The sequence below is a fragment of the Atractosteus spatula genome, chromosome 2 (assembly GCF_055471065.1).
Source record: "Atractosteus spatula isolate fAtrSpa1 chromosome 2, fAtrSpa1.hap1, whole genome shotgun sequence".
NCBI lineage: Eukaryota > Metazoa > Chordata > Actinopteri > Semionotiformes > Lepisosteidae > Atractosteus > Atractosteus spatula.
Genome location: NC_142707.1, coordinates 59662244 through 59687931, shown reverse-complemented (window position 1 = coordinate 59687931; position 25688 = coordinate 59662244). Strand labels below are relative to the sequence as shown.

Sequence of the window (25688 nt, the reverse complement as noted above, 5' to 3'; positions counted from 1 at the left end):
TTTTCTTTAGAATCACAAATATCTAAGTTATGTGTAAGAAGTGCCTCTGGCTTTTAACTGATTGGAGTACGAAGAAATGCACAGTAACTGCCACCCAGTCTTGTGAGTAAAGAAAACCTTTACCTTCTAGTTATACAACTCAGCTATCCTGAGTCTCCTGAACCACAGAAACTAACACTCTGTGGAGTTTGCGTCCACCTCCATGTTGTATAGTGCCATAAAGAGTCAGGTAATTACCAGCAAAAACAAATACTTTTTTTTCCACAATGGAAATTGTGAAAAAAAACTCTTAAAAGAGCTGCTGCGGTATTACAAAGTGAGAGGTTTGCTCTGCTAAGCAATTGAACCAGGTTAGATGAAGAACCTACCTGAAAGAGATTTTGATGAATACTTCTCTCTTGTGAAGGTCTACACAGAAGTATTTTGATCAAAACATGTTCTGGCTTATATCACATCCTCCTACAGTCTCTTTCTTCATTTACAATTATTGTTTTTTGGTATATCCATATTTCTATAATTTGCTCTGCAACTGTTAAGATCAATCTCAATATTTCTATTGATGTTACGTGGCAGGCCAGTGGCGGCGCACAGCCCTGGGAAATTGAAAACATCCTGTCACGGTCCTGGCTTCCCCACACAAAAGGTCCTCTCATTCACTCAACAAGGGAAGTTTGGTACCTAACCAATCAGATCTCTTACGTACTGTCACACCTCCACCACATAGTATACTTAAGCACACCTGTCCTTAACCACCTTGCTCAGTATTGGTTCTACCTAGTGAGCTACCCTTCTGGTTTGTGCCTTCCTTTCGTAGCCATTGAGCCTACAGTAAGATTTCACCACCCCTTCATAGAGGATTGGAGCCCTCTCCTCCCATAAGACACTCAGAAATGCTCACCACTGCCTAATTTGAGCCTTTGCTTTGTCCAGATTGAGGAGATATAGCTCCTTCAACATGTTCACTTATGACAATATCCTGAGACTAGGAGTTATTCTTGCTATTCTTCTTTGCTCTCTTTGAAAAACAGAGCAGTGTTTTAAATATTGCCTTACTAGTGCACTGTAAAGTTTGAGCACAACTACCTTATATCACATGCTTAATGAGTGAAAATACATCTTTCCATGAGGAATGACAGCAGCTGAAGATTGAGAGAAAGTAGGATTGTTTATTGAGATGTGACTTGGCTTAACCCACAACCTCCCGGCCATCGGACAGGGAGGATAGGGCCCCCATGTGACCAAGGGGGCAGCTGCAAAGGTGGAGAGGGGGTGGAGGAGGGATGTGAAAAACGAGTGAGGAAGAGGAGAGGGTGATGTGTGGTATACAGTATATGGAGACTAAGCTCTTAAGTCAGAATTGAATTGTGAGTTACGGCAGCTGAGTTTAATTAGTTTGGCTGCCTTCATCCCTCCCAAACGTTCGTTAAAAACTCAATTTTAAATTGCTCTGCTTTCCTCTATCTATTCTCTTTGAATATACAATGCAGTCATTATGTTGTACAGAGTAAAAAAATATAATTAAATTTTTGGACAATTTTTTATGTCCATAAAAAAAAATAAACATTTCCTATAACATTACCTATAACATACATGGAACTCTAGTAAAAATAAATAAGATTATAAATTCCATACTGTGCTATCTCTTGAAGGGATCATGCTGTAAGCATCATCTTAAAGAATTTTAAAAGATAATATTTTCTCATAAATCATGTTTAAATAACTGCTTTTTTTATAGATGTGTCAACTCAAGTTATATAATTAATGTGTTGGAACATGTAATCACCAACACTCAGGTATGCACACACTGTTTTTAAAGATATATGCTTGTCACAGTTTTGCACATTTAATGTTAGATTAAATACTGCAAGTCTGATTGAGAAAGTTACTGTCAAGCACCAAACATTCCTTTTTAAAGATACCAACACTACAGTAGATAATACATACCAGGTTTCAACAAATGCTATGTACACTCTATACCCAGTTATCAACAGAAACCAAGTATGGTTCAGTCTTGGATTATCCCAGCTTTTGCTAAAGGCAAAGTATTAAATCCATCCTTTAAAATGTGGGGCAATGCTCATCTGAACTTTTCTCCTTGCACTTCCTTTTTCTTCCTCAAGCCCTCTCTCTCCCTAATGCTCAAATTGCTACTGCCAGGGGCTCTTAACCAAAATATGTTGTTTTTGTTTTTAGAAGCCTTTAATTAGGCCTTTCCAAATTAAACACAAGATTAAGCCAAGTTAATTCCGGACTAATGAGAACTTAAAAAGTGAATTAAATGGGACCGAGGGTGGGAGTACTTGCCTTGCTGGTATAGTTTAGATTTATACAGCAGCTTTCAAACACCTGGAATAACTTTTTAAGAGCTAAGGTCGGTTATTAAAGATACCTTTGAAACACAGTGCAGAGTAAATTAAAACATACTGATAGTGAACTCATAACATATTTTATACTGTGCAAGTGAATCACACTCTGCTTTTTCTCAAGAAAAATTTCAGGCAAGGTTTAATGTGTCATCCCCAGGGTGACTGAATTTTTAACAGGAAACCAAAGTAAGATTTGTATAGTTTAAAAACAAATTTTACCAGACTTTTGGGGAAACATTGTAGAAAAGCTTTAACTCTGTAAAACGTTTTTCAGATCAGATAGTGTTTTGATAAATAAAGGTTTACAATACACTTTTCTTGAGTCGAACAGAAAAAAAAAACTATACATACTGTATATAATCTGAAGTAGTTCAGGTGGGTAGCTGCGTCAGCATACGTAGGCTGCAAAGGAACAAGTAATAGGTTTATTCCATGCTGAAAAGAGAAGAGAGAAAACACAACGTTTCGAGCATGGAGAAGGCTCCTGTATATAATTTTATACATACTGTATCCTATTATAATCCTATTACTATTGAAACTAATTATAAAAAATAATGAAAATATAAACATAACACACACACTTTTAGACTTTTCAATTTTAATTTAAACATACAGTATATCAACAAAAATATTTTTTTTTGGACAGTGTGTGGTTTCTTTCTACAACAAAGACTTATATTAAAGTTATTTATATCTATTAATGGACTTGGATCTTCCAAATGCTGTATGAAATAGTGCATGAACATCTTGAAATACTAACTCTCACTTGTCTTTTCTCACTTTACGTTAGTATGTACTGTATCTGTTTTGCTTCTTCCTCCCGTTATCTTGCATAACATGATGTCCCATCTTAGATTAATGTATGAACCTTAATGCTATTGTTCCATGGAATTTACTTTACATAATTAGACAAATAAATAATAAATGTTTTTCAAGATTTCAGGTGGTGCAAAATCAAATGTGGAACAAATTACTGTACACTCTGTGCTGCTTTTCTGTGATGTCTAGTCAACTTGCTTTAATTCCCAGACATATGGATTTATTAAGGGTGCTGCAAATTACTTCCATGCATGCGTCTCCTTGAGAAGAGGGATTCTTGGGGAAAGACAATCTGTGTGACAGAGAGGGTGTCCACAGGGCTGGATACATGAAAGGAGGGTGTGGTGATGAGGTGTCTAAACTCTGGGTCTCTTCACAGAAAGACTGATCACACAGCAGCCTATAAAAAGTGCTTATGCCCTCACATGCTTCACTCTCTTGTCTGTGCTACTGGATATACTGTAACTGCCTGTTGCTTACGAAGATTCTTATGCAATACCTCCACGTTTTTCTAACTTATTTATTTTTGTTTCACAAATGGATATCGTCAGCTTTTATTTCTTTTCAAGCACACTGGTTTTATTTTTGGAGCAAAAAGGTAATTATTATTATTATTAGTAGTAGTAGTATTGTGTGTGATTAGAGCTGGTCTTGGACAAATTTCACTGCAAATGATCTTGCATTTACAGTATGCTCAATGAGAAATGTTGTTCTAAGTTGTTAAATTTGGGGTAAAACTCATAAAAAGTTGATAATGCAGGACTATAATGTGTTTTAACAAATGCTTCATAAATGTACATGCCTCATTGTTTTCTCTTCAGTGCCATATAAATTCAGTCATAAATTGAAATGGCTATTAAGTCAAACTTTACTACTGTATGTTCCTTACTCCATTTTACACTTTAATGTGTTACTGTAGAAAGTCCTTTGTGTTTTGTATCCAGCAGATAAAACAATTGTTAAATTGTATTATGTTATTTTATGCAAGGTGATGAATTCTAAATTTAAAGGGCTTAATTAACATAAATTAAGTCTAATTTATCTGAAATTTTCACTTTATATATTTCATGGCAAAGAAAAATCTCCTCAACTTACTACCTACTCTCTTAGCTTGCAGTTATTGTACATGGAAATTATTTATTTGCAATGTTTTCATGAATAGCACAACAGACTAGACAGAACTGCAGTAACACCAAGGGATTAAAAAATAATAAGTTTTTAAAATAAGCAGAATATTAAAGCATCTTATATACTGATAAGAATATAACAGTATATATATTCTTAACAGTATATAAAATATTGCTCTTTTCTGTACCTGCTTTTTAATATCTTTTAATAAAACTGTTTGTGTCATGAACTTTGGAAATGAGACGTAGACTGGTAAATTACTTTTTTATTTTTTTGCTATTTTTGTTTTATTTATATAACTACCAAATTTAAAAAATAATAAGACAGGATATGATTGAAGAGCTTGGTTTGAAAAGCGGGACATTTTTTGTGCTTCCCATTTATTTTTTCATATTTTGCATCTCTTAAAAGTTATGAAAAAAGTTACAGATACATTTAATATAAATAAGAATGCATAGGTTGTAAGACTGTACAGAATAACTAAAACAGCTATGTAATGTTTTTCAATTAACCTCCTGCAGTGTTTTAAACATCTTGACAGAAAAAAGTATTGTGCTGTGCTTACAATACTTTTCCTAAGAACTAAGTTGTTTTTCTACTAACTGAATGTTTACTTACTCCTGCTGCATGATACTATAATGATAGAAAAAACCTAAATCTGCTCTTTTGCAAAAGAAAATCAATTTGTTATTATTATCCCACTGAGCTGTTAACAAAAATTTAGTTTCCTGAGAATAGTGGAGGAGACTGGTGCTCTTTCCCTTGAGGAAATATAAACCTACATTTAACAACCTTTTTTGTAGAAAAGGATCATCTATAAAATCCTTAAAATGTGTCATAATACACACAGTATTACCCACACTCTTTTTCTATACTGGTATAGGAAAGAAAAGTTTTCGCATAGGTTTCACTTAGTTAGCAAAGGGACAAGTAATAGGTTTATTCCATACTGAAATGAGGAGAAAGAAAATGTTTCAGCCGTGGAGCCTTCTTCAGGTGTGAGCGCCTCAGTTATACAACTTAGTTATACAACTGTATACTTAGCAACTTAGTAATATTTTAAAACATTTTATGCCCATGTTTTTTTTAATTATTTATTTGAGGATTTTCTTGCAAAGTTAGAATGCTTTGGTCTCACACAATTTATTCTAAATCCAGCTCACAAAAAGGGTCACACCTTGGATTTAGTCATTGAAAATGACTCTTTTGTTTCACACTTATCTTATCTTGAACTAGGTCTTAACAAACACTTAGCTGTCCTCTTTGATTTAGAATTCCCTTTAGCACACATTTATGTTCAGTAATGTTTTCGCATCACTTAACCAGAATAGGTTATTAAGTCTACTCCCTCTCTCTCTTCATTGTCTTCCTTTCTTTTCTCTGAGTCTCCTAATGACAAAGTGCAGAGTGCAAAACTTTAATAGCTCTCTTTTAACTACTCTTGATTCCTTAGCTGCTCTTAAAACTCAATCCATTTCCTATACTCACTCTGCCCCATTGTATGATCAATTTAGGCAGTCTCCTGCAAACTAGAGCATAGGTGGTGTCTTTCTGACTTTACTCCTAGTCTTAGAAGGAGCACTTAATTGAATACAAGGATGAAACAGAATCTGTTAGATCCAGGTACTTCCCCGATATCATTGAGTTAGATACCTACTGTAACTTAGATTCTCCACCATCAAACGATTGCTAAAGCCTTACAGCACTACTATATTCCCAGCCTTATTCAAGTATGCAAAACATTTTTAGAGTTTTTACAACCAAGATTGACAATATCTGGCATCACATTCATCACATTCTTTCCACCAACTTGCCACTAGTACACCTTCTCCCTGTATCCCTGTTTTTACTGGTTCTCCTCTTTCTTTTCTCTCTCACCTTGACACTGCATGTCTTGATAAATTGGTATTGCATATGAAACCCACCACCTGTCTACTAGATCCCATACCTTCTGTTTGTTTTTCAAAAAACAAACAGGAATCTGGACAACCTGCACAATTTTCATCCTATATCTAACTTTGTTTTTTGCAATGATTTTAGAATGTCCTTTTGCAATAGAATTTAACAATCATTGCACTGCAAATAACCTCCTTGAATCCTTCCAATCTGGTTTCAGGCAGTTACACTGCTCAGAAACTGCCCTTGTTAAAGTAACTGATGATCTTATTATGGCAGCTGATTCCAGTTCTTTATCTATCCTAATTCTTCTAGACCTAAGTGCTGCTATTGACACTCATGACAATCATGACATTTTACTTTCCCGTCTCAAGACAAGTATTTGGAGTTTCTGACATCACTCTTAAATCGTTCAACTCTTATCTTACTGATTGTTAAGTCAGGTGTTCCCCAGGGCTTGATACTGGGCCCACTGATATTCAGGATCTACATGTTCTCCAACTTGGGCCAATGATGCCCAAATCTATGTCCATACTAAACCTAGTTTAGTAGGTTTCTGAACTCTCTAAATATATTCCTGATATAACAACTTGGATGACTCCAAATTTCCTTCACTTAAACTGCAATAAGACTTGGGTCACGCTACTTGGCACCACCAATCACCAACATAAAACAGTAACCCTATTTGTGGGTGCCACTGTGCTAGAATTTCAATCAAAATTAAAGAATTTTGGGGTGATATTTGATCCCGGCTTGACTTTTGACCTTCATGTGCAGAATATTGTAAAAACAGCATTCTTCCATCTCAGAAACATTGTCAGTCAGACTGCATCTTATGTTATTTTTTACTGCCATTTTCTCTAGAATTGATTACTGCAGTGCCCTGCTTGCTGGGGTAACTATATCCACACTGAACCAATTCCAGTGTGTTCAGAATTCAGCACCCAGAATTCTATCCAGGACACATGCAAGTGGTTAAAGGCTCCACGGCTGAAATGTTGTGTTCTCTTTCTTCTTTTTTTTTGCATGGAATAAACCTATTACTTGTTCCAAGTGGTTACTTTATGTTTGGCTTGGAGTCCTTGCATTGGCTTCCTATCAGTTTTCAATCCCCATGCTCATCTATAAGGCTTTACTATAAGGCTTGACACCTCAGTACCTATGTGACTTTTTGTCTATCTACTTCCCACATCACAACCTTTATTTGTAGTCTTCATTCACATTCCATGGGTGACAGGGCCTTCTCTAGCTACACCCAGAATCACTTAACCTGAGTGCATTTAAATCTAAACTCAAAACCTTTCTTTTCAGGAAGCTTTTACTTCAAAATTGTCTGTGTATGCTCCATTTTCTAACTTCTGTTGTGCATCTGTTGTCCTTCTTATGTGAACTTTTGAAATGATCTATTCTTATACCTTTGTTGTTGTTGAATACTTTATTCACACTATTATATTTAGGATTTACACATTCCAGTCTGATTTGTTATTAGTGTTATGGAAACATTTAGACATTGAATATGGTTTTATATCTGTCACAAGAAGAATGTAGCATATATCTTGAACTTAATGGCCCAAAGTTTCTAATATTAAGAAATACATAAATAAGACAAGTGCTGTAGTTTTTTAAAGAAATTGTATGACTATCACTTGTTACTTACCACAAACGTATTTGGTGCACTCTTAAGAGTAATGTTCAGATTTTAATTATTCAGTTAAAAACAGAAGTTGGAAGTTACTGTAAATACAAGAGCCTTACAAAAACAAAGAGAATTTCAACACAAGAAATAAGTAATTTTTACAGATTTCTTTAATTTGGGGTTAGCTATTGGGGACAGTGGATTTATTAACACAAACAGAAACACTTAAACATAATTTAATATAGTGGTTTTAAAAACAATCATCTAAAAATATAAACAATTTCATACACAATTCATTAATATTGAGATATTTTTCTTAAATTACTTGTCTCTTATTTTATCAAGGCAAAACATTCGTAAAAATTTGAATCTCCTTAAATATTAATGCATACATACAAACTTGCATTATTCACTCTTACTTAAATTTACACCTGGACTTTGCGGATATTGTGACAGCTTCTCACCTTTCCCCATCCCAGGATGCTGATCTACTGCGCACACAGAGATGCTGTTTTTAGCTACAGGTGTGATGCATTCATTCCTTTACAAAAGTAGTTTACAAAAGCCGAAGAAGGTGTGGTCAATCATTCGACACTGTGAGTGCATAACAAAAGATGGGGGAAAAAACACAATACGTGCCAGTCATAGCTCACACATAAATAAGGGCCTTGATACCATTCTGTCTCAGAGTTCCCTTATAGTGCCAGTGTCTTTTCCAATATACTGTAGGCTGTCATCCCCCATATGAAGCAGATTAAAGCCAAATCTTTCAGAAGTATCCCTTTTACAGCACTTTGAGAATTTATTGCAATCTCTAGCTTTCAGGACCATTAATTTCGAAAAACAACAACAGCAACTACCTGGATGATGCAAATACAGCCAAAGCACTCCAATACACTCACCGCACATCAGCTACCAGTGCGGGGCAAAACACAGAAAGGAAACTAATTCATAGTTTGGGATTATTAGGAGGCCGTGAAATTTGGCCAGGACCCTGAGGTTAACACACCTACAGTTGTTGAGAAACAGTTCAAGTAGGGAGCTGCAAAGGAACAAGTAAAAGTTTATTCCATGCTGTAAAGAGAAGAAAGGAAACACAATGTTTCAGCTCTGGAGCCTTCTTCGGGTGTGAGAAAAACAGGGGAGTCAACAGAGATTATGTAGCATAGGAGAACAAAAGTCGGGAGTGTGGAGGAGGCAGGCGTAGGGGCAGGCAGAGTGGGGAAAAGAAATCTTTTATCCTAACTGCCTTAACATGTTCTCTGAAACAAGTCTCCTTCCTGTTTCCCCAATGTAGATAGCTGGGCATTTTCTGCAAAAGATGCAGTAAATAAGGTTGCTGGAGGTACAAGATGTCATCTGAGTGATCTGGAATTGGCCTGAGGGGCCTTGAATTAGCGTGGTGTTAGAAATGTACTTGCAGGTGATGTATTTGCTTGTTGAGAAACGCCCAGGAATTTTTAATCACCGCTGAGAGTCAGAACCTCAGATTTACATCCCATCTGAAGGAAGGTGACTTTTTCGTGCAGTAAAGTGTCCCGTCACTACTCTGGGGCATAAGGACCCACACAGACCTCAGAGTGAGTGTTCTTTATTGGTCCTGAAAAGCTTATCACTTCCATAGTGCAGTATACCAATAGCATCACCAAATATTTGGAAAGAAAATATCCAAAAGTCTCCTCACACGATGTGCATTTGTCTTTACTCTGGGTAATTGTAATTTGATTTGAAAGACTACTGTACTTGCATGGGCCTACTTGTATGTGATGTTTTGAATGTTTTTATCCAGGTGAAGTTTCATTATTTTTTTAATCAGATATCAGAGTTGTTAATCATGTTTCAATTTTTTTAAAATACATTAATAGAATGCATTAACGAAAGTATTGTTTGGAATTCAGAGGAAAGGTGATAATATATTATAAGAGTTCAGGTGGGTAGCTGCATCAGCATATGTAGGCTGCAAAGGAACAAGTAATAGGTTTATTCCATGCTGAAAAGAGAAGAAAGAAAACACAACGTTTTGGCCATGGAGCCTTCTTCAGGTGTGAGCAACACCTCACACCTCACACCCTCACACCTGAAGAAGGCTCCATGGCCAAAACGTTGTATTTTCTTTCTTCTCTTTTCAGCATGAAATAAACCTATTATTTGTTCCTTTGCATATAATATAAGAAACCACTAGAAGTGAATGAATTATTTGTGGCTAAAAGATATTTTAAAAAAGAAAGGGGTTTATGATTTGACTTCCAGGGAAGGCAATATTTTAAAATACTTAAGAAAAGATTGATTTCAACTGTACAAGTAAAGAAAAGATTGACAATAACAGCAATTTTCTTTACATGGGACAAAGATAAATCACCCATGCATACCAGTTGGGATATACAAAAACATTAAATATCAATTCCGTTCCAGGACTAAAAGGTTTTATGTTGCAGAAATCATGTTCTGCTTTCTAATACACTGATGTAGATCTAAAACTATCTGTGGTAAATTTACCAGACGAGCATCACAATCTCCCTCCTTTAACCTAAGAGATACCTATCCTCTTCATTCAAGTAAACTGGGAAATCATAGAAACTAAAATTAAATGGGTTTTCTCAGTTCAGTTTTTAGGAGTCAATGCAGTGCACGTAAGTAAGTTTCATCAGCACTAAGATGGTTCAGTTCAGAAATCTATCTCTTTCCTCTAACAAGCTCTAAATTGTCACCAGAATAAGCACCAGACAGAAGAGCTTTATATTCATACCAAGTCTAACCTCAATTTGAAACTTTGATTGTCAGGCAAAAAACAAGCCACTTAAGGCCACGTAAATAGTGTAAAGCAAAAGGATATTTTCACCAGAGAGTGTAACCTTTTGTGACATGCCAAATCCTCAGTAATGAAGGACTCAAAGCAGTTTTGCTCCAGTTTCATAATTATAATAAGGCTTCATGGTACAGTATCAACGAAGGATTCATGCCTTGGTAGTTATACAGGCTATTTTTGTATATACTGTACATATTTACAGTGCATATACATAAATACCATGTAATATTTACACATAACAAAATATATTGTCAATTTTATTTTTTGCCTTACATCGATTTTTGGTGATATTCCATAAAATATTAATTCACCAGTTTTCCACATTTCCAAATGGAGGTTTTATAACCAAATCAGCTCCAGTTTCCCCTCACAGGCCAAAAACAGACTGGTAGGTTAATTTGCTTATGGGGATAATGGGCCTTGGTGTGAGTGTGTGTCCTTCAAGGGACTGGATTTCCATCCATGGTGTATCCTGCCTTGCATCCATTGATTCACTGGATAGGCTCTGGCTCCTTGGAACCCTGTATTAAATAAAGCTCTTAGAAAATGGATGGATGTAATCTAGCGCCATCCCTACTGTCACACAAGTGCATTAAACACAGTCTGATATTTTTCATTTTAAAGCAAGGAACCTTTAGAAAGTTTACAAACATCTGGAGAGCACTCAGTCTGTTTAACACATTTCTTTGCTTGTTGGTAAGCATCTCATCCAGCTGTTTCGAGGATGATCCCAGGGATTTGAGACCCACCACCCGGACAAGTAATCCAGCTCTTGCTCTTATCAATCCTAAATGCCCTTCCTCCTAATTTCTATTTGTATCCCTGAGTCCTTGATTCTTTATTGACCCTGAAGTGCCTGCTGTATTAACGACCTTTCAGGATTTTGATCACACTTGTTTTGTCTTCAGATTAACATTAAAGACATTAAACTATTTTAATCTGTTGGTGTACTGCATGTACAGTATAACAGGGCACAGAAATTACGTCACCTCCCTCTGTAATCTAGACAGTGTACAGCTCAGCCACAGTAGAGGGCCCAGTTTTTTTGGTATGGTTGAGTTATCCACGGTTTAGGGAGTGAATGGTGTGGATACTCAGAGCCAGCAAGCAACTGGGATGGGATTCTGGCAGGGGCAGGAAGAGCTGTGCTTGTCACATGTGGTATGCCTTATAGATGTGGAATTCACTGGGTCACTTTTTTTAGAACTCTTTCTATGGCTGCAACCCTTTTTTTGCAAGATGGGGAACTAACAAATGGGCTCCTTTTTATTATTGTAATTTATTTAAAGTAGCATCTGGAAAATGTATTTAACTGATACTCATCATGATGGTGGTTCCTCAAAATTGTAGAATTTTAACATTTTTAAAACTGACCATAGAACATTAGTAATGAATGGCAGTCTAGTTACTGAATAAACTGTTTATGTAGAACAACATGTCTAGGTCCCTGTCTACCAGGGGAGTTATTTTTATAGTATTGTATTGATAGTATTGTAAAGGGGTGGGCGTGCTGTGTTTGACTCTCCCTTATGGTAGCATTGACATGAGTGTTCCAACAAGTGGAAGGAATTAAGATGGATCCCTATTGGTATTCCCTTATTTACATTTGTTTAATTTTGGGTGGCCAGGTTATTGTCCTCGTTGTTGCTATGGTGGCTGAGTTGATGGTACCCTGTTAAAAAGCAAAGTTAAGAATTATATTTAGATTGTATTTATTTTCCATCTCAACTCTTGCTCAGCAGCTATATTTCACATAAAATGCACCATTGAACAGCATGGCATTTGGTTTGTCAATCTTTTATTTAAGACTACTTATGCAGGAGCCTGAAACAGTAAATAAGTTCAACTGAATTGTTGGCTGAGTCCTATAGTCCAGACCTCTGTGGTTCAAGACTTGGTGAAGATAAAAGACTGGGACTCTTGCTGTGTGGGAATTCATTGCTAAGCAGCTTCCCACAGGTAGATGTCATCTTATGTAACAGGATTCAATAACCCTTTTCACTGTCATTCCCTAAGTGCAGGCTAACAACTGGTTTAGCACCACTAGCACATCGTGGGCATGGATGACCAGTATGTCCTTAACATGAGATACAACAGGAATTCAAAAAGTGAACACTGTAAGCTGGCAGTGTTGTTACTCCAGTAAATGCTACTTGCCACGTAAAAGACAGAGATGATCGCAGAGAGTAAAATTGCAACTATCTCCATCAAGTGCAAATTTCAGCGGAAAGTGTGCATTCTTCAATTTCCCACCCCCCACCCTGATATTTGTGCTTATGAGCTGTGTTAAATAAAAACCACCGGGAACAAACTGGAAAGTTAAGTGCAGCAAATAATTGCAAATGTCTGTGAAGGAAGAAAATGATTGCAGATTCAGTTTTTTCACACATAATTGCCTGTACTGTATGAAACCTTGTGTTTGCTTTTTTTAAAAAAATGTATTGACTAAAACATTTTTTCTTTGAAATGTAATATAATGTGTAAAAAATGTAGTACAAAATACTAGAGACTTTTCAGCATCTCTTTTTCTTTTTACAATCAAAAGATTTTGAGGTTGTGAGAGAAAGACTTTTGTTAATGGGAAGAAATCTTGCAGAATAAGGCACTCCAGGTCTGGTAAAAAAATTAGCACTCTGAGGGAGTTCCCAGGACCAATAGTGTTGCGGTAAAGAGACAGAATATCTGGCAGTGTTAAAGGTAAAACTGACAACGGTATAAAGCATAAATGAAAAAAGCAAAAAGGCTGCACCTGTAACAGGAACTATGAAAAAGGTTGACCTGTACCTTTAGGAAAGAATCAATCCTTCTTTCCTAAAGAAACTGTATAATAAATAGAACAAGAAGGTCTCAATCCCAAGCCTAGTTGCATTTTACTCTACTTACTTAACCCTGTGGAATCTCTTCTTTTTTATAACAGACCCCACGCAGACAGAGATCCCTGGAGTGACCATGGAAATCAGTGATTAGAGACACCATATTTGTTTCTGCTTTTTGTAAGATTGTTTTATTTAGGAAAATCAGGATGTGCAGAAAGTAGACAGCTGATAAATGATTAATAAGGACTATTATTAGTAGTAATTATTTGCAATACTGATGATGTAAGACAAAACTAAATGAGTAAGCCATGTCTTGTCATTAGAAATGGTATTTGTTGGTTAAGGTGGTTTGGGAGAAACATTTAATTTCTTAGCAATAGTAGCACCTGGTGATGAAGAGATGAATTATGGATTCTTTGGAAAACTAAACTTTATTTGATATTACGATACATGTAGATTTAGGATTTTGTAACATACAGAGCTCCCTTCTGCAGCAGTTTTGTGTTTTGAAATACAGTCCCAGTACACTACTAGAATATTATGGTAGAATTAAAATTTTTGTGGGATCTGCAGTTTCTGCAATATTGAGAATTAAGAGCCTAGGTAAAGACAGATCTTGCATTTTTGTGTTTGAAATATTGATTTGAATGCTGAGCTAGAGTTTAATGGCGAATGAAAGTTCTATATTGTTTTACAATGCTACAATGTTTTTGTATCAGCTATGAAAGTGTCATGAGAAAATAGCATATTGCCCTTAGTAATTATTGTTGTTGTTATTAGCATATTCAACATCACCTGGAGCTTCCCTGCTTGGATCAGAGAGTGACCCAGAGACAAAACCCACTCACAAGGCCCTGCATCGAGAGAAGCGCTGCTCCTGCGTAAACCTGAAAGACAAAGAATGTGTTTATTTCTGCCACATTGGGATTGTGTGGGTCAATACTCCAGGGTGAGTCAAAAAGTTCAATAGGATATGTATATTGAAGCTTAATTTCACAACTTCTGTAATCTTGCAACTTTTATAATGAATGCAATTTTCCCAAAAGGTGAAGAGTCACTTTTCAAAGTGAAATTAATTAACTTTACTCTAATTTTTAACTGTTATTTTAAATGTATACTGTATATCTAACCTTCATTAGAATAGAAAGTGCTTTTGAGTGTGACATCCCCAAAGGCAACAATAATGGTATAATGAAAAAAGAACTTCCAGCTTTGTGGAAAAATGTCTTAGAGGATCAGTAATTTGACTAGAACACAATTATTAGAAGGGCGTTTAAGGATTTTCAAGACACCTTTCAACACATTCCTCTTGTAGTCTGACTGAAGAAACAGGCAACAGAGTTGAGTTGAGTTCAGAAGCATCTTAATGCTGTTGGTGTTTTCATGTGAGTTCTTTACTAGTTACATTAAAAAACAAGGTATTCATGTACATTATTTTTAATTTTGCTCTTATTATCATGTAAATTACATTACCTTAAACATATTGCATGCTGGTAGTGCCTTTTTTTTTATTTTTTACTTTAAAATGCATCATTTACCATATCTTTCATAATGGCTAGCAGAGCACAACCATTGTAGGTGTTTATCTGATGATGTGCCTTATGATATGCCACTTTTTGTTGTAACAGGAATAGAACTGACTCCTTTCTTATATACTGTACATTGCATTTGCTCCCTGCAAAATTTAAAGAGGATTGTAAAGTACTCCTACTTCCACACATGGCCTTGCAAAAGTATTCAAACTCTTCCTAAGGTGTACCCCCAACAAGGGACCTGTTTTTAAACTTAAACTCAGTATTTGGTGGAATTGTCTTTAGTAGAAAATACAGCCACAATTAGTTAATTAGCCACAATCTATTAGTGCACACCAACTTGGTATAATTGTTGCCCATTCTTCATGGCACATTTGCTCAACTTCTCTCAGGATGCTTGAGGTTTGCTAATGGATAGCAGTCTTTCTTATTCTTAAACAGATTTAGTGTAAACTTGACCTTCTGCTTTGGTGATGTATTTTATATGTAATATAATATAATATAAATATAATAATATTTGCTATTCAGTCTTGCCGACTGGGTCTTGGAGGGCGGAATGAAACTGAGCTGAAAGTTGTTAACCGCAACTTTAAAAGTTAGTGGCACAATTAGACTAGGATTGTGAGATAAACCTAGCTTGTGATTGAGCCTCTCCTTGCCTCCTGCCCTAGTATCCACTACCCACTACCAAACATCCGCATCTCAGCATGGTCTTGTTTATATATTGTAATGAATGCTCCAGGTTCTGTGTTGGCAGTGTGGAGAAGAGACCTGAGATGATTTCACTTGCTCTTTGACAGTTTTATTGCCTGTTTCATAATAGTGGGGCATGCTACTCATGGAGGCAGAGAGATAAAGTGCCATCTGGATGCAAAAAAAATTTAACTGATTACTATAAGTTTGTGAATACTCTTGTTTCTTATAGTTGATCAACCTTATATGAATTACATTAAGCCCAATGCATTAGTAATTTATCATATAAGGGAAGGTTATTTATGTCTTTCAACCATACATACTGTATACTATAGTGCTTTATTAAATGGTATAGTGGGGATCTTGGTTGTTTGAGAATATGGTTTTTCACGCCAGTTCTCTGCACCAATACCTTGCAAATGTGGAGACCTTCTGTAAATGATAATACAAACAGTATTTGCATTTATGCTTGGACTACGTTTCTGTAATTTCCTTTGGAATGTGTATTGACTCCCTTGCTTCTGCCTGCTCAATCAACACATCAGACTACCTGTCTACCTGCTTGCTTCACCTGCACTTGGGTTCTCTTTGCCGTCTTGGCCACCTCTCTCACCCAGTTACAGGCAGTGTTATCACTGAACCTAGAACAGTATATTTTCTGTATTTTATCCAATTGGTGTGGATGCAGTGATGGGCTGGAAAGTTCTGTGTCTGTAGTTCAGGCTGAGGAGTCCACCTGCTTGTTCCCAGTGAAGGCAAGTTGAGAGGCAAGAGCTGGGGGATGTGCTGTGTGGGCAAAGACATACTGTATGAACCAGGGGATGTACAGTGCAGTCAGTCAGAGGAGGAACAAAGCTGGGGATATGCTGTGCAGCCAGGCCGAAGAAAGCAGGAAACAAAGTGATCTAGCTGGTCTGGATAACCGGGAATCTCCACAATCCCACTGGTCTAGTTGGTTGCTGTGAAGAGGTAGTGAACAGGGGGTAGATGGGGATCCAGCTGGCTTTACTGCACTGTCTCAGTATCAGGTTGTAGGGCTAAATCAGGTAGAATACTTCTTGTTCTGACAGGCTGGTTAGTGCTAAGAGGACTTCCCTAATTTGTTGGAAAGCTCAATGACAGAGTGTCTGATCATGTGCAGAGCAGGGTTTAAGGGTTTACGCTAATGAGATAATTACCCATTAAGTTGTGGCAGGTGGCACAGACAGCCATCCTGAATGAGTTCTCACAGTACTGAGAGGTGTTGGACTCAAATGTGGAGACTGAGGTCTGCGAGCTCTGGCTTTCCCAGATGTAACAGAGGAAGTGTTAAAATAATTTTGGCACATACAATATAAACTCTAAACTTAAAGGCATGATGCATTCTTTCATCAGTGTAAGGGACTGGAGACACAGAGCTATTCCAGTTGGCCACAGACTATAGTACATTAGTCATACCAGATATAACACTTACATCAAAGATAAGGCAATAACAGTACAACTGCATTTAATCTAAGAGGGTTTTTGAAGGAACAATAAGCTGCATATAAAGAGAAACACAGTAGTACACATACAACAAATAAAACCTGCATGGAATGCAGATGCATGCAGCTTCTGTTGATTCTGAAATGTGGCAGAATGTGGGAAGCATTTTATGGGAAGCAACCAATGCTTTTAGAAGTCTATCTGAAACTGTTCTACCATAGGGTGGTTTGGGGTTCAGTGTGTGGTCTGTTTAATGTGTCTCCAGGAGAATGTTAATTTAATGCCACAAAGAAGGGTAGCTTGCTTTTCTAAGGTTCCTCCAAAGGCGAGGTTAAATTCAGAATAAAAGGAAAAATATATTTGTAACACTACATCAATAGCTACCAGTGACACTGTCAATTTGTAGATTGTTGAAGTCTGAAATATTTAGCACTGCCTAACCTTAACAACAAATTCACATTAATTGGAACTATTCCAAAGTTATTTCACCCAAATACTCTGCAGTATGAGAGTTTAACATGCATATTTAAAGTCCCTTAGACTGTTGGCAGTGCTTACAGGTTTGAAACTGGGGAATTATGATATTAGCTATGTGAGCTAGTTCACATGGGTCAACAGCATAACTCAGTCTGGTATTAATTTTAAAAATCAGCAATGATATTTGCTGTTATAGTTCCTGCTCTCCCACAGTAAAACTGAAGACAACCAGTTTCTTTGACAAAGTTCTGAGTGACATTTGTGGGCAGCAACAGGAATCACTGTTCTGTATCTATCTCAGATATACTGTTAATAGGTGTTTAATTTGTAGCTATCTGTAGTCACTTTTTCATAATGATAGAAAGGTTTGAGCTTCTGCAAGTCATGAATCATTTGATTGGATTGCTTGTCATTTTTCGCATGTTGTGTAACATTTACAGATTTTGTGTTATAAAAAGTTCTTTGTGTCTATTGAGTCTATTGCTGTGTATTCTTGACAGCAAGAAGTGCATCTGATCATACATTTGGTTAGTGTCTATTTAGCAACCATTCAGGTTTATGAGGGAGTTGTAGATGAGTGGCTCTTGGCATGATGCAGACTGGAAGTACCCGGGTGAACAGTGCCTAATATTTTATTTTGTTATTAGCCAACTGTGAAACTCATTAACAGTGTCCATGAGACACCACCTATTGCTAGCATAGTGGTAAAAAGAGAGATGGAAGGATGGTCCTTGAACGCCACAGATTCACAAGAAGTGAGAAATTATTTGTAAGATGCTCAACGCAGGGCTTGGCAACCTTATATCGGACAAACACATTATTATTATTTGATCGAATGGTAATTTTAGCGTAGTCAGTCAGTGGTCACATGTCATGTTCCAGGATGAGTCATGCTTCGTGACCAGCTTCTGTTGTGACCATTGGTAAGGACAATGTTCTCAGCCCTCTGCAATGATTCCGCATCTGCAGTGGGAGAGGCAGTGCCTAGCTATGGTCTGGAGAGTCATCATGGCTAGAAGAACTGACCTTCACATCTTTTTTCCCAGATGGTTAACATTACACATTGCCTTCTCTCTGACTTCAGTGATGTGATGAAATTAGAATTTAATGGTTAATTGGTATACAGATTGAATAAGATTTGTTTTTAATCAACAGTTTTATTACTTCCTAGATTAACTAATGTCATGTACACTACAGTATATATTTAAAATTAGAAAAGTTGGTAACTGCACACCTAACTTTTACAGATATAAATCCTTCCCATGAACATCAAACCCAGCAATAATCTGTTTTATTTAAACTGTCCACCCTTAGATTTTTAAAGAAAAAGTGTCTTCCAAGTTTTACACAGATCATCAGTAGAAGTGAGCTTAACATAGATGATTGCAAATACTAAAATCCACAAGCTGCCATCTCTGTGCTTAATACATTGTATTAAAATTTACTTAATACATTGTCTGCATCCATAGACTACATGTCTGGATAATAATAATTGTTCTTACTCAAAATGTCTCTCTCTGATTTCAGACAGGTTGTACCATATGGAGTTGGTTATTACCCAGTGCGTCTTAGAAGAGAAACTGCAAGGTGCCTTTGTGTGAGCAACAGTGATGCACAGTGCACAAGATTCTGCACAAAGAAATATCTCCTGCAAGAGTATGTAGTATCTAATCGTCATTATTTCTGTGATGGTGTGATGAGGAGGGAGCCAACAGAAGAGGCATTCATGTCTATCTGTGTATAACTAGTCATAAGTTAACATATTATGGAAACACACACTGCACAATAGTTAGATGTGCTTGAGCATATGGAATGCAAAACAGGATCACTAAATAAATGGGAGGGAAAGAAACCAAGTGGTAGGTAAAAATGAGCCATGCAAGTTCTTTATGTCCGCTGGCACTTAGAGTAATAAAATAGAAGTCAAATCTGAACTGACATACAATTATCAGCAATAAGATAACACAATTACACAACATACACCATTTATATTATAACTACATAGGTACAAATCAATGCTTTTCAGAAGCCTACATCCTACAGATCTAGAAACAGTGGATTCTACCATGTAAAGTTAAAAAAATATCCACCACCTTAACAGGCCAAAAAGAGAACAACCACAGAACTAAATCTCTCTTCCAACTAGGAGAAAATGTTTTGAGTCAGACCATTCCGCAATACAGGAAATCAGAATATCCAAAAATAACCAGGTCAGCAGGCGTTCTAAGTTAAGAATCTAGAATCTAGTATCTATAGTCTAAGACTGATCAGAAAAAGTTCCTCTCACATGGCACAAACATAGAGTAAGGGTAGGGTGATGGTCCTCCTTCTTTTCTGTATGATACTTAGCTCTATGCAATACTTTAAAAAAATACAGAACTGTACTTAACCTTTGTAAGAAGGGACCAGAGAAAAATGTAACTCTGCCTTTACATATTCATCTCAGATATACAGATATATGTTACTGAGGTATTTACTTAACATTACATTATTTATTATTCCAGATCCGGAGTTCATTTTTTAAAACATTTCACAATGAGACCCAGCACTAATTAAATCATGCAAAAATTATTATTGGGAAGCAGAACATGTGTATGGTGTATGGTTGGACTTGTGGTTAGATCCACCGTCTCTCAGGCACCACATTGGGACTGGCTCACACAGCCCACACAAGCAGCAGAGAAGGCCACTGTGCCAAAGACCAGCCTCCTACCACAGGAGACATGAGCACAGGAGTGGCATGACGTTTGCATCTTACAGTGAAAAGCTATCCATGATTTTTGGGGTTACCATGTTGTCTTTCATGGCAATTGAACACAATTATCAAAAGCAAAATGATTGTACAACATGAAAATATTTAGTGAAGTTTAATTAGTCAAATTAGTTTATGCTGATCATTGCACACTTTTTTATTTGATTATTTCCAAAAATTGTTTGTTATTAAAAAATCTATAAAGTGAGCATCCTGGAGTGCTCTTTCCTTTTTCTAATTGAGTATAATATGTGCTACCTTGGTGGTCTGACTTCCTTCATTTGCATTTCAGTCACCAATTGTATCTTGAATTAATAAACTTTATGTTTTTGTTGCAAAATGATTGCTGAAGCACAATAAACAAATGAATAATGCCGTATTAGATATTACAACAAGAGTACATTTTTTTAATGTTTTATATTAAGACTACTGTTCATCTGAATGCATACTGGAAATTGAGTTTTTTGTGTTTAATTATTTAAAGTGGTCCTAGATGAGTTTTAATGATTTTCTTTTGAAGAACAATTAAGTAAGTAAAGTTTCAAAGATATTTTGATGATATTTTTTTCTATGTATTTGTAGGCACACAGCACACGTTCTCTTAAATAAGTCATTGTTTGCTAAGAAGATGGAAAAAGTTGAGAGGAAACATAGACCGGACAGCCCATCTGTAAAACACTTGAGAAGAAACAAAGAAGAAGGAGAAAAGTTGCAACAATAAAAGAAGGAGGTAGTTTGTGCAGCACCATTTTTTTCCCCCAATACAAAATGTAGAATTGAAGGCCACTGTGAAATGATAGTACGATAGATAAAGAGTTGGCAGAGTTTAATGCAGAATGCAGTCCACAATAAAGGAGTTTTATACTCCTTTCAACATAGTATATTCACAATGTGCTCAAAAAAGTTTAAGGACACGTGAAGTGTGAAAACAAACAGGAAACAGGATGCTTTTCTTGGATGCCTGAAGAGAGACTGCTCATAATAAACACTAACATATTTGCATTTTACTGCAAAAACATAATAAATATATACTGAATGCACTTGCAATATATGTGCATAAAATTGTTGAATTCCAAAACTGTTACAGTTTGCGCATGCACCTCATGTTTTTTATGTACGGTATATAATAACACTGTATTTCAAGCATTTTAACCATGTACCTACATTTAAAGTACAATGTAGGTCAAGAATCTTTAAAGTATTGTGACTCCAATATGATCCAGCTTTCACACTAGAGTACTTCCTAGATACTGTGCTTGTAATGTTGTGGCAGCTTGATCAGGCAGACCATGAGATCCCTTTGAGAACAAGAAGGATAAAGAAAGCTTGTTGCATTAACCTCGTTTCCCTACTATAAATGCCTTAGAATGTCTTTGCAGAAAATACTGTATGTTGTCTAATGTAGTTTGAAACATTTGCCTTAATTTCTGTATTATTGTTACTCACATGGTCAAGAAAAAAAGAACTTTATAACCTCCAAGAACGCTAGACACTAAATGCTTATTAGACTGTTAGAAAATCTGCATATTGTCATGGACACCATGCTCAAAGGTTATCTTTACAGACCTTGTGCTCTATCTACGTGTCTTATGGTAAGCAATCCTGTATTTTTTACATATGAGGCATACATACAGTATGTATATATTATGAGTGTGATTTTAAAGTATCCTAGAAATATTTTTCTACAAGACTAATTTTGTAAAAACTGAGTAATAATACATTTTTACAAACTTTGTGACGACAATGTAGAGTATACATAACAAAGTAGTAAAATGCAAATTTATATTTTATATTTTTCTGAATTGAAAACCCTTTGTTCTGCTTTTTTATTACCTTTGCATATTACTCAATAGTGTTGTACAACAGCATTGTTTTAAGTATTCAGATATATAGCTGTTATAAGCCAATTTCTTTTTTTTACTAAAATATTTATTTTATGATGTTATTTAAATATTTATTATGTTTAAGTGAAAGAAACGAAACATAAAAACAATAAACTATATAAGCAGTACCTGTAAAATGCTGTTTTTTTTTGTGGGGGTCTTTTGTTGTGACGTCAAATATGCAGTAAACATAGACTATGAAACAGTAATGAGAACAAAACACTCCTCACTTACAAAAACAAAATAAAAGGCAGAAATAAACACTTAGTTTTATGGGACACTCACAACTGGTGTCTGTAATACCCATGTAAACACCAGCTTGCCTTCCCATATCTCTATACCAACAGGCTGAGTAACCACTTGGTTTGATAATTCATCAAGTGCTGTGATAATGAGATATGGGCGATTATTGATACCACCTACACACAATTTAGACGGCACCTACCTCCAGGTATTTAAGCCCTGTTTTGACAATGCCCTTTGCTCAGTCATTTGTGTTTCCTTCTCAAGTCTTGGTATCCTTTGTGCTTTCAAGTATCTCCTAGTTTTCGAATCTCCTTCATTTCTGACAATGGCTTCCTGATCTCCTCTGTGTTTTGTATGCTCTATCTCCATGCTTTGACCCTGCTTCTTTGTCCATTTGCTGGACAGATTCCCGTGCTTGAAACACTGCCTGTTTTTCGACTCTCCTTTGAACTCTCCCTGGCACTTCTAGCAGTTCCTCTTGGCTCGACCCTTGCCTGTCTGACCGTGGCATTGGATTCTGATCGAAACTTTTAGTTTCATTTTTGCCTGCCGGATTGTTTGCTTCCAGCAGTTTCTGCACGTGCATCCATTCTCCAGTCTTCTGGCATCTCCAACCCTCAGGACAGTGCAGCAGTTTTCACAGTGTCATTCTGGAATACATGAGGGGGAACTTCCTGTGGCATGTACGACTCCCCATTAATTAAGGCTGACTCGGTTGATCTGACAGGCTTCATTGTTCTGTTTGTTGTTTTTCTCTCCATTCCACCATATTGTTATGGTGTGTGTGTGTATTGTGTGCTATGATCACAGAAAATGGGTGATTATCGATACCACCTGTACAATATTTGAATCACTTTTGGTACAAATGTTCCCTTATCCATCAAGGGAAGCAGTAGTCACAGTTAAGGATATACTATATAACCTGGCACTCATTGAGTAGTGATCTGTCATAGTTTTCCATTGTAAGAGTAACAGTAACAGTCTTTTCTGTATATATCACACAGTGACAAAAGTGGGTGTAGATCAGCAGGTGTTGGGGACTATATTGACTTTAAGTTTGGATATAGTGGCAGGATATTTGGTGACCGCTTCCTCTCTCTAATGAAAGTCTTCAAGCACAAATAGTGTGGCGTGTACCAATCAATAAAGCTGAAAGGACACAATGTTTTTTCAGACATCACTCAATTATGAAACAGTAAGAGATGACATGTTGAGGTGTGGTGCTGAGCCAAAGTGTTCTAAACCTGGGCCAGAGGTGTACAGGAGGTTAACAAAGGAGAGACAAAGCTCCACGACACCAGGCAGTCTGAATTCACTCAGTATTAACCCCGAGCTGTTAGCTCTACCTGCAGCTATGATATCAGAATGAAAGCTCTTCACCTCATAACAAGTCCTGAGCTCTGGACAGAAAGGGGTTTGATAAGCCTCAATCAGGAGGTCTCAGAACAAAGGAGCAGAATTTGAAGATAGAATATGAAGAATCTGCAGGAACACAGATTGCACCCCTAGACGCAGAAAGGCGGCACACCAGGTCATTGACCAGAGATGCTTTCACGGAAAAAAAAAAATGTTGCTTTCCTCTGGGACATTTTGGTAACTGGGGTCCATTGGGTTCTTGTGCTGGTGTATGGGTGTGTGTGTCCCTTATAAATAATTGTCAAGTGTGAAGGGTTCTGTGTTTCAGGTTGACCAGTAATAGATACTGTAACTCCTAGCCTGATAGACTGTAATAAAAAGGGCTAGTATCAGATGTCTTGTCTGATCTATGAGTGCACAGGTGGTTCTCAGAGATATAATGAACTTGTTGTGAGGGAAAAGTTCCTAGCACCCTTAAATTTGCTAGGTGGCGTAGTTTGCTATAAAAGTGAAATATATTACTTATTGGGGTCACTATATACAGTACTTCTATACTATTCATACTATATCCGTACATATGCTATTCCAGAGCTTGTTTTAATAAACGCCTAACACATGGTCATTCCCCATGATAATGGCCTCAAAGCTCTCACACACAATTAACTCATACCCTTATAATACTAGCTGAATTGGTTCTCACCATCAATGCAATAGCTTTAATTTTTAATTTTTTTTATTTTCCCAAAATGTACCTTACAATAATTTTGACTTTATGTCTTCATATGAACATAGACAGACAGAAAGGTCTGTGTCATCATGAGAAAGAGAGATAAAATGGAGGACTCTAAGAACGGAGAGAGTTTTGATCTTTAATCCTCTGACATATTTCCTGAAACATTTAGGTTGTCTTCTTCCTGTTTTGCCAAGTGCACTTATTGTACTGTAGATGCAATACATGATACCATTTAGATTATTTTGAAAAGGCCATTTATATAAATTCTATAGCACATATATACAGTATATATATGTACTGTATGCAGCTGGTTCTGTTGCACCTGGTATGCATGGCAGCAGTAGGATGGTCAAGGGAACGGTGTACAATAAGTATAGATCAGGTGGTCAGCAGTATGAGATGAAAAGGTGTTCTAGTAGAAGGTTCATCTTGTAAAACAGATTTTTTTGTTTTGTGGCCTGGGGAATAAAAAAAAGGAAGGAGCAGTGGAATGCTGGAATTCCTTGTGGGGCTCACATTCTGAGGTCTGTTTATAGCTTGGGTGAGGGCTCTGTTAAAGAAAGAAAGAGTTCATTTTAAGGGCTCTAGTATGGAAGTTCGTCTCATCTCTGCATAAATGATGAAGTCTGAGTAACTGAAAAAAGGAAAGAGAGATGCGAATAGTTATCAAGGAAATGTGAATACAGTGGGTTTGTAAAACAGACATTTTCATTACTGAGCAGTTCACACTTTTTACTCTTTGTAAGGTTAGTTTTCTCTTAAGATTCAAGAGAGAGGAGAGAGGCTCAGGCCAGAAGGAGTTAACAGTTCTTCAATCACTGCAGACCATAGGAAATGTAATACTACACAGAAAATGTTAAAATAAAAACATTTAGCATCTGGTTGCCTACAGGTGACTCTTTTTCCCAATAGATCAGAAGAGGTGTTCACGGAGGCTCCCTCATATTTAATGGGACTGATGCCCTCTGGCTGTAGTTCTGTCTTCTGCTATTTCCTTTGTCTTATTCTCTTCTTATGCCTGAGGTGCAGAAGAGTTTATAGACCCCACCTAATGTGATTCAAGTCCGCCATTAAAAACTTCAAAG

The 25688-nt window shown here is 36.6% G+C and overlaps 1 protein-coding gene across 1 annotated transcript; it reads left to right on the top strand.

Moving 5' to 3' along the window:
- The first annotated feature begins 3610 nt into the window (after positions 1 to 3610).
- On the top strand, positions 3611 to 21106 carry LOC148839960 (uncharacterized). Its single transcript, XM_088936348.1, is given in 5 exon segments — positions 3611 to 3697; positions 3699 to 3783; positions 14248 to 14416; positions 19161 to 19289; positions 20968 to 21106. Coding segments are annotated over 5 exon segments (609 nt in total).
- The last annotated feature ends 4582 nt before the right edge of the window (positions 21107 to 25688 follow it).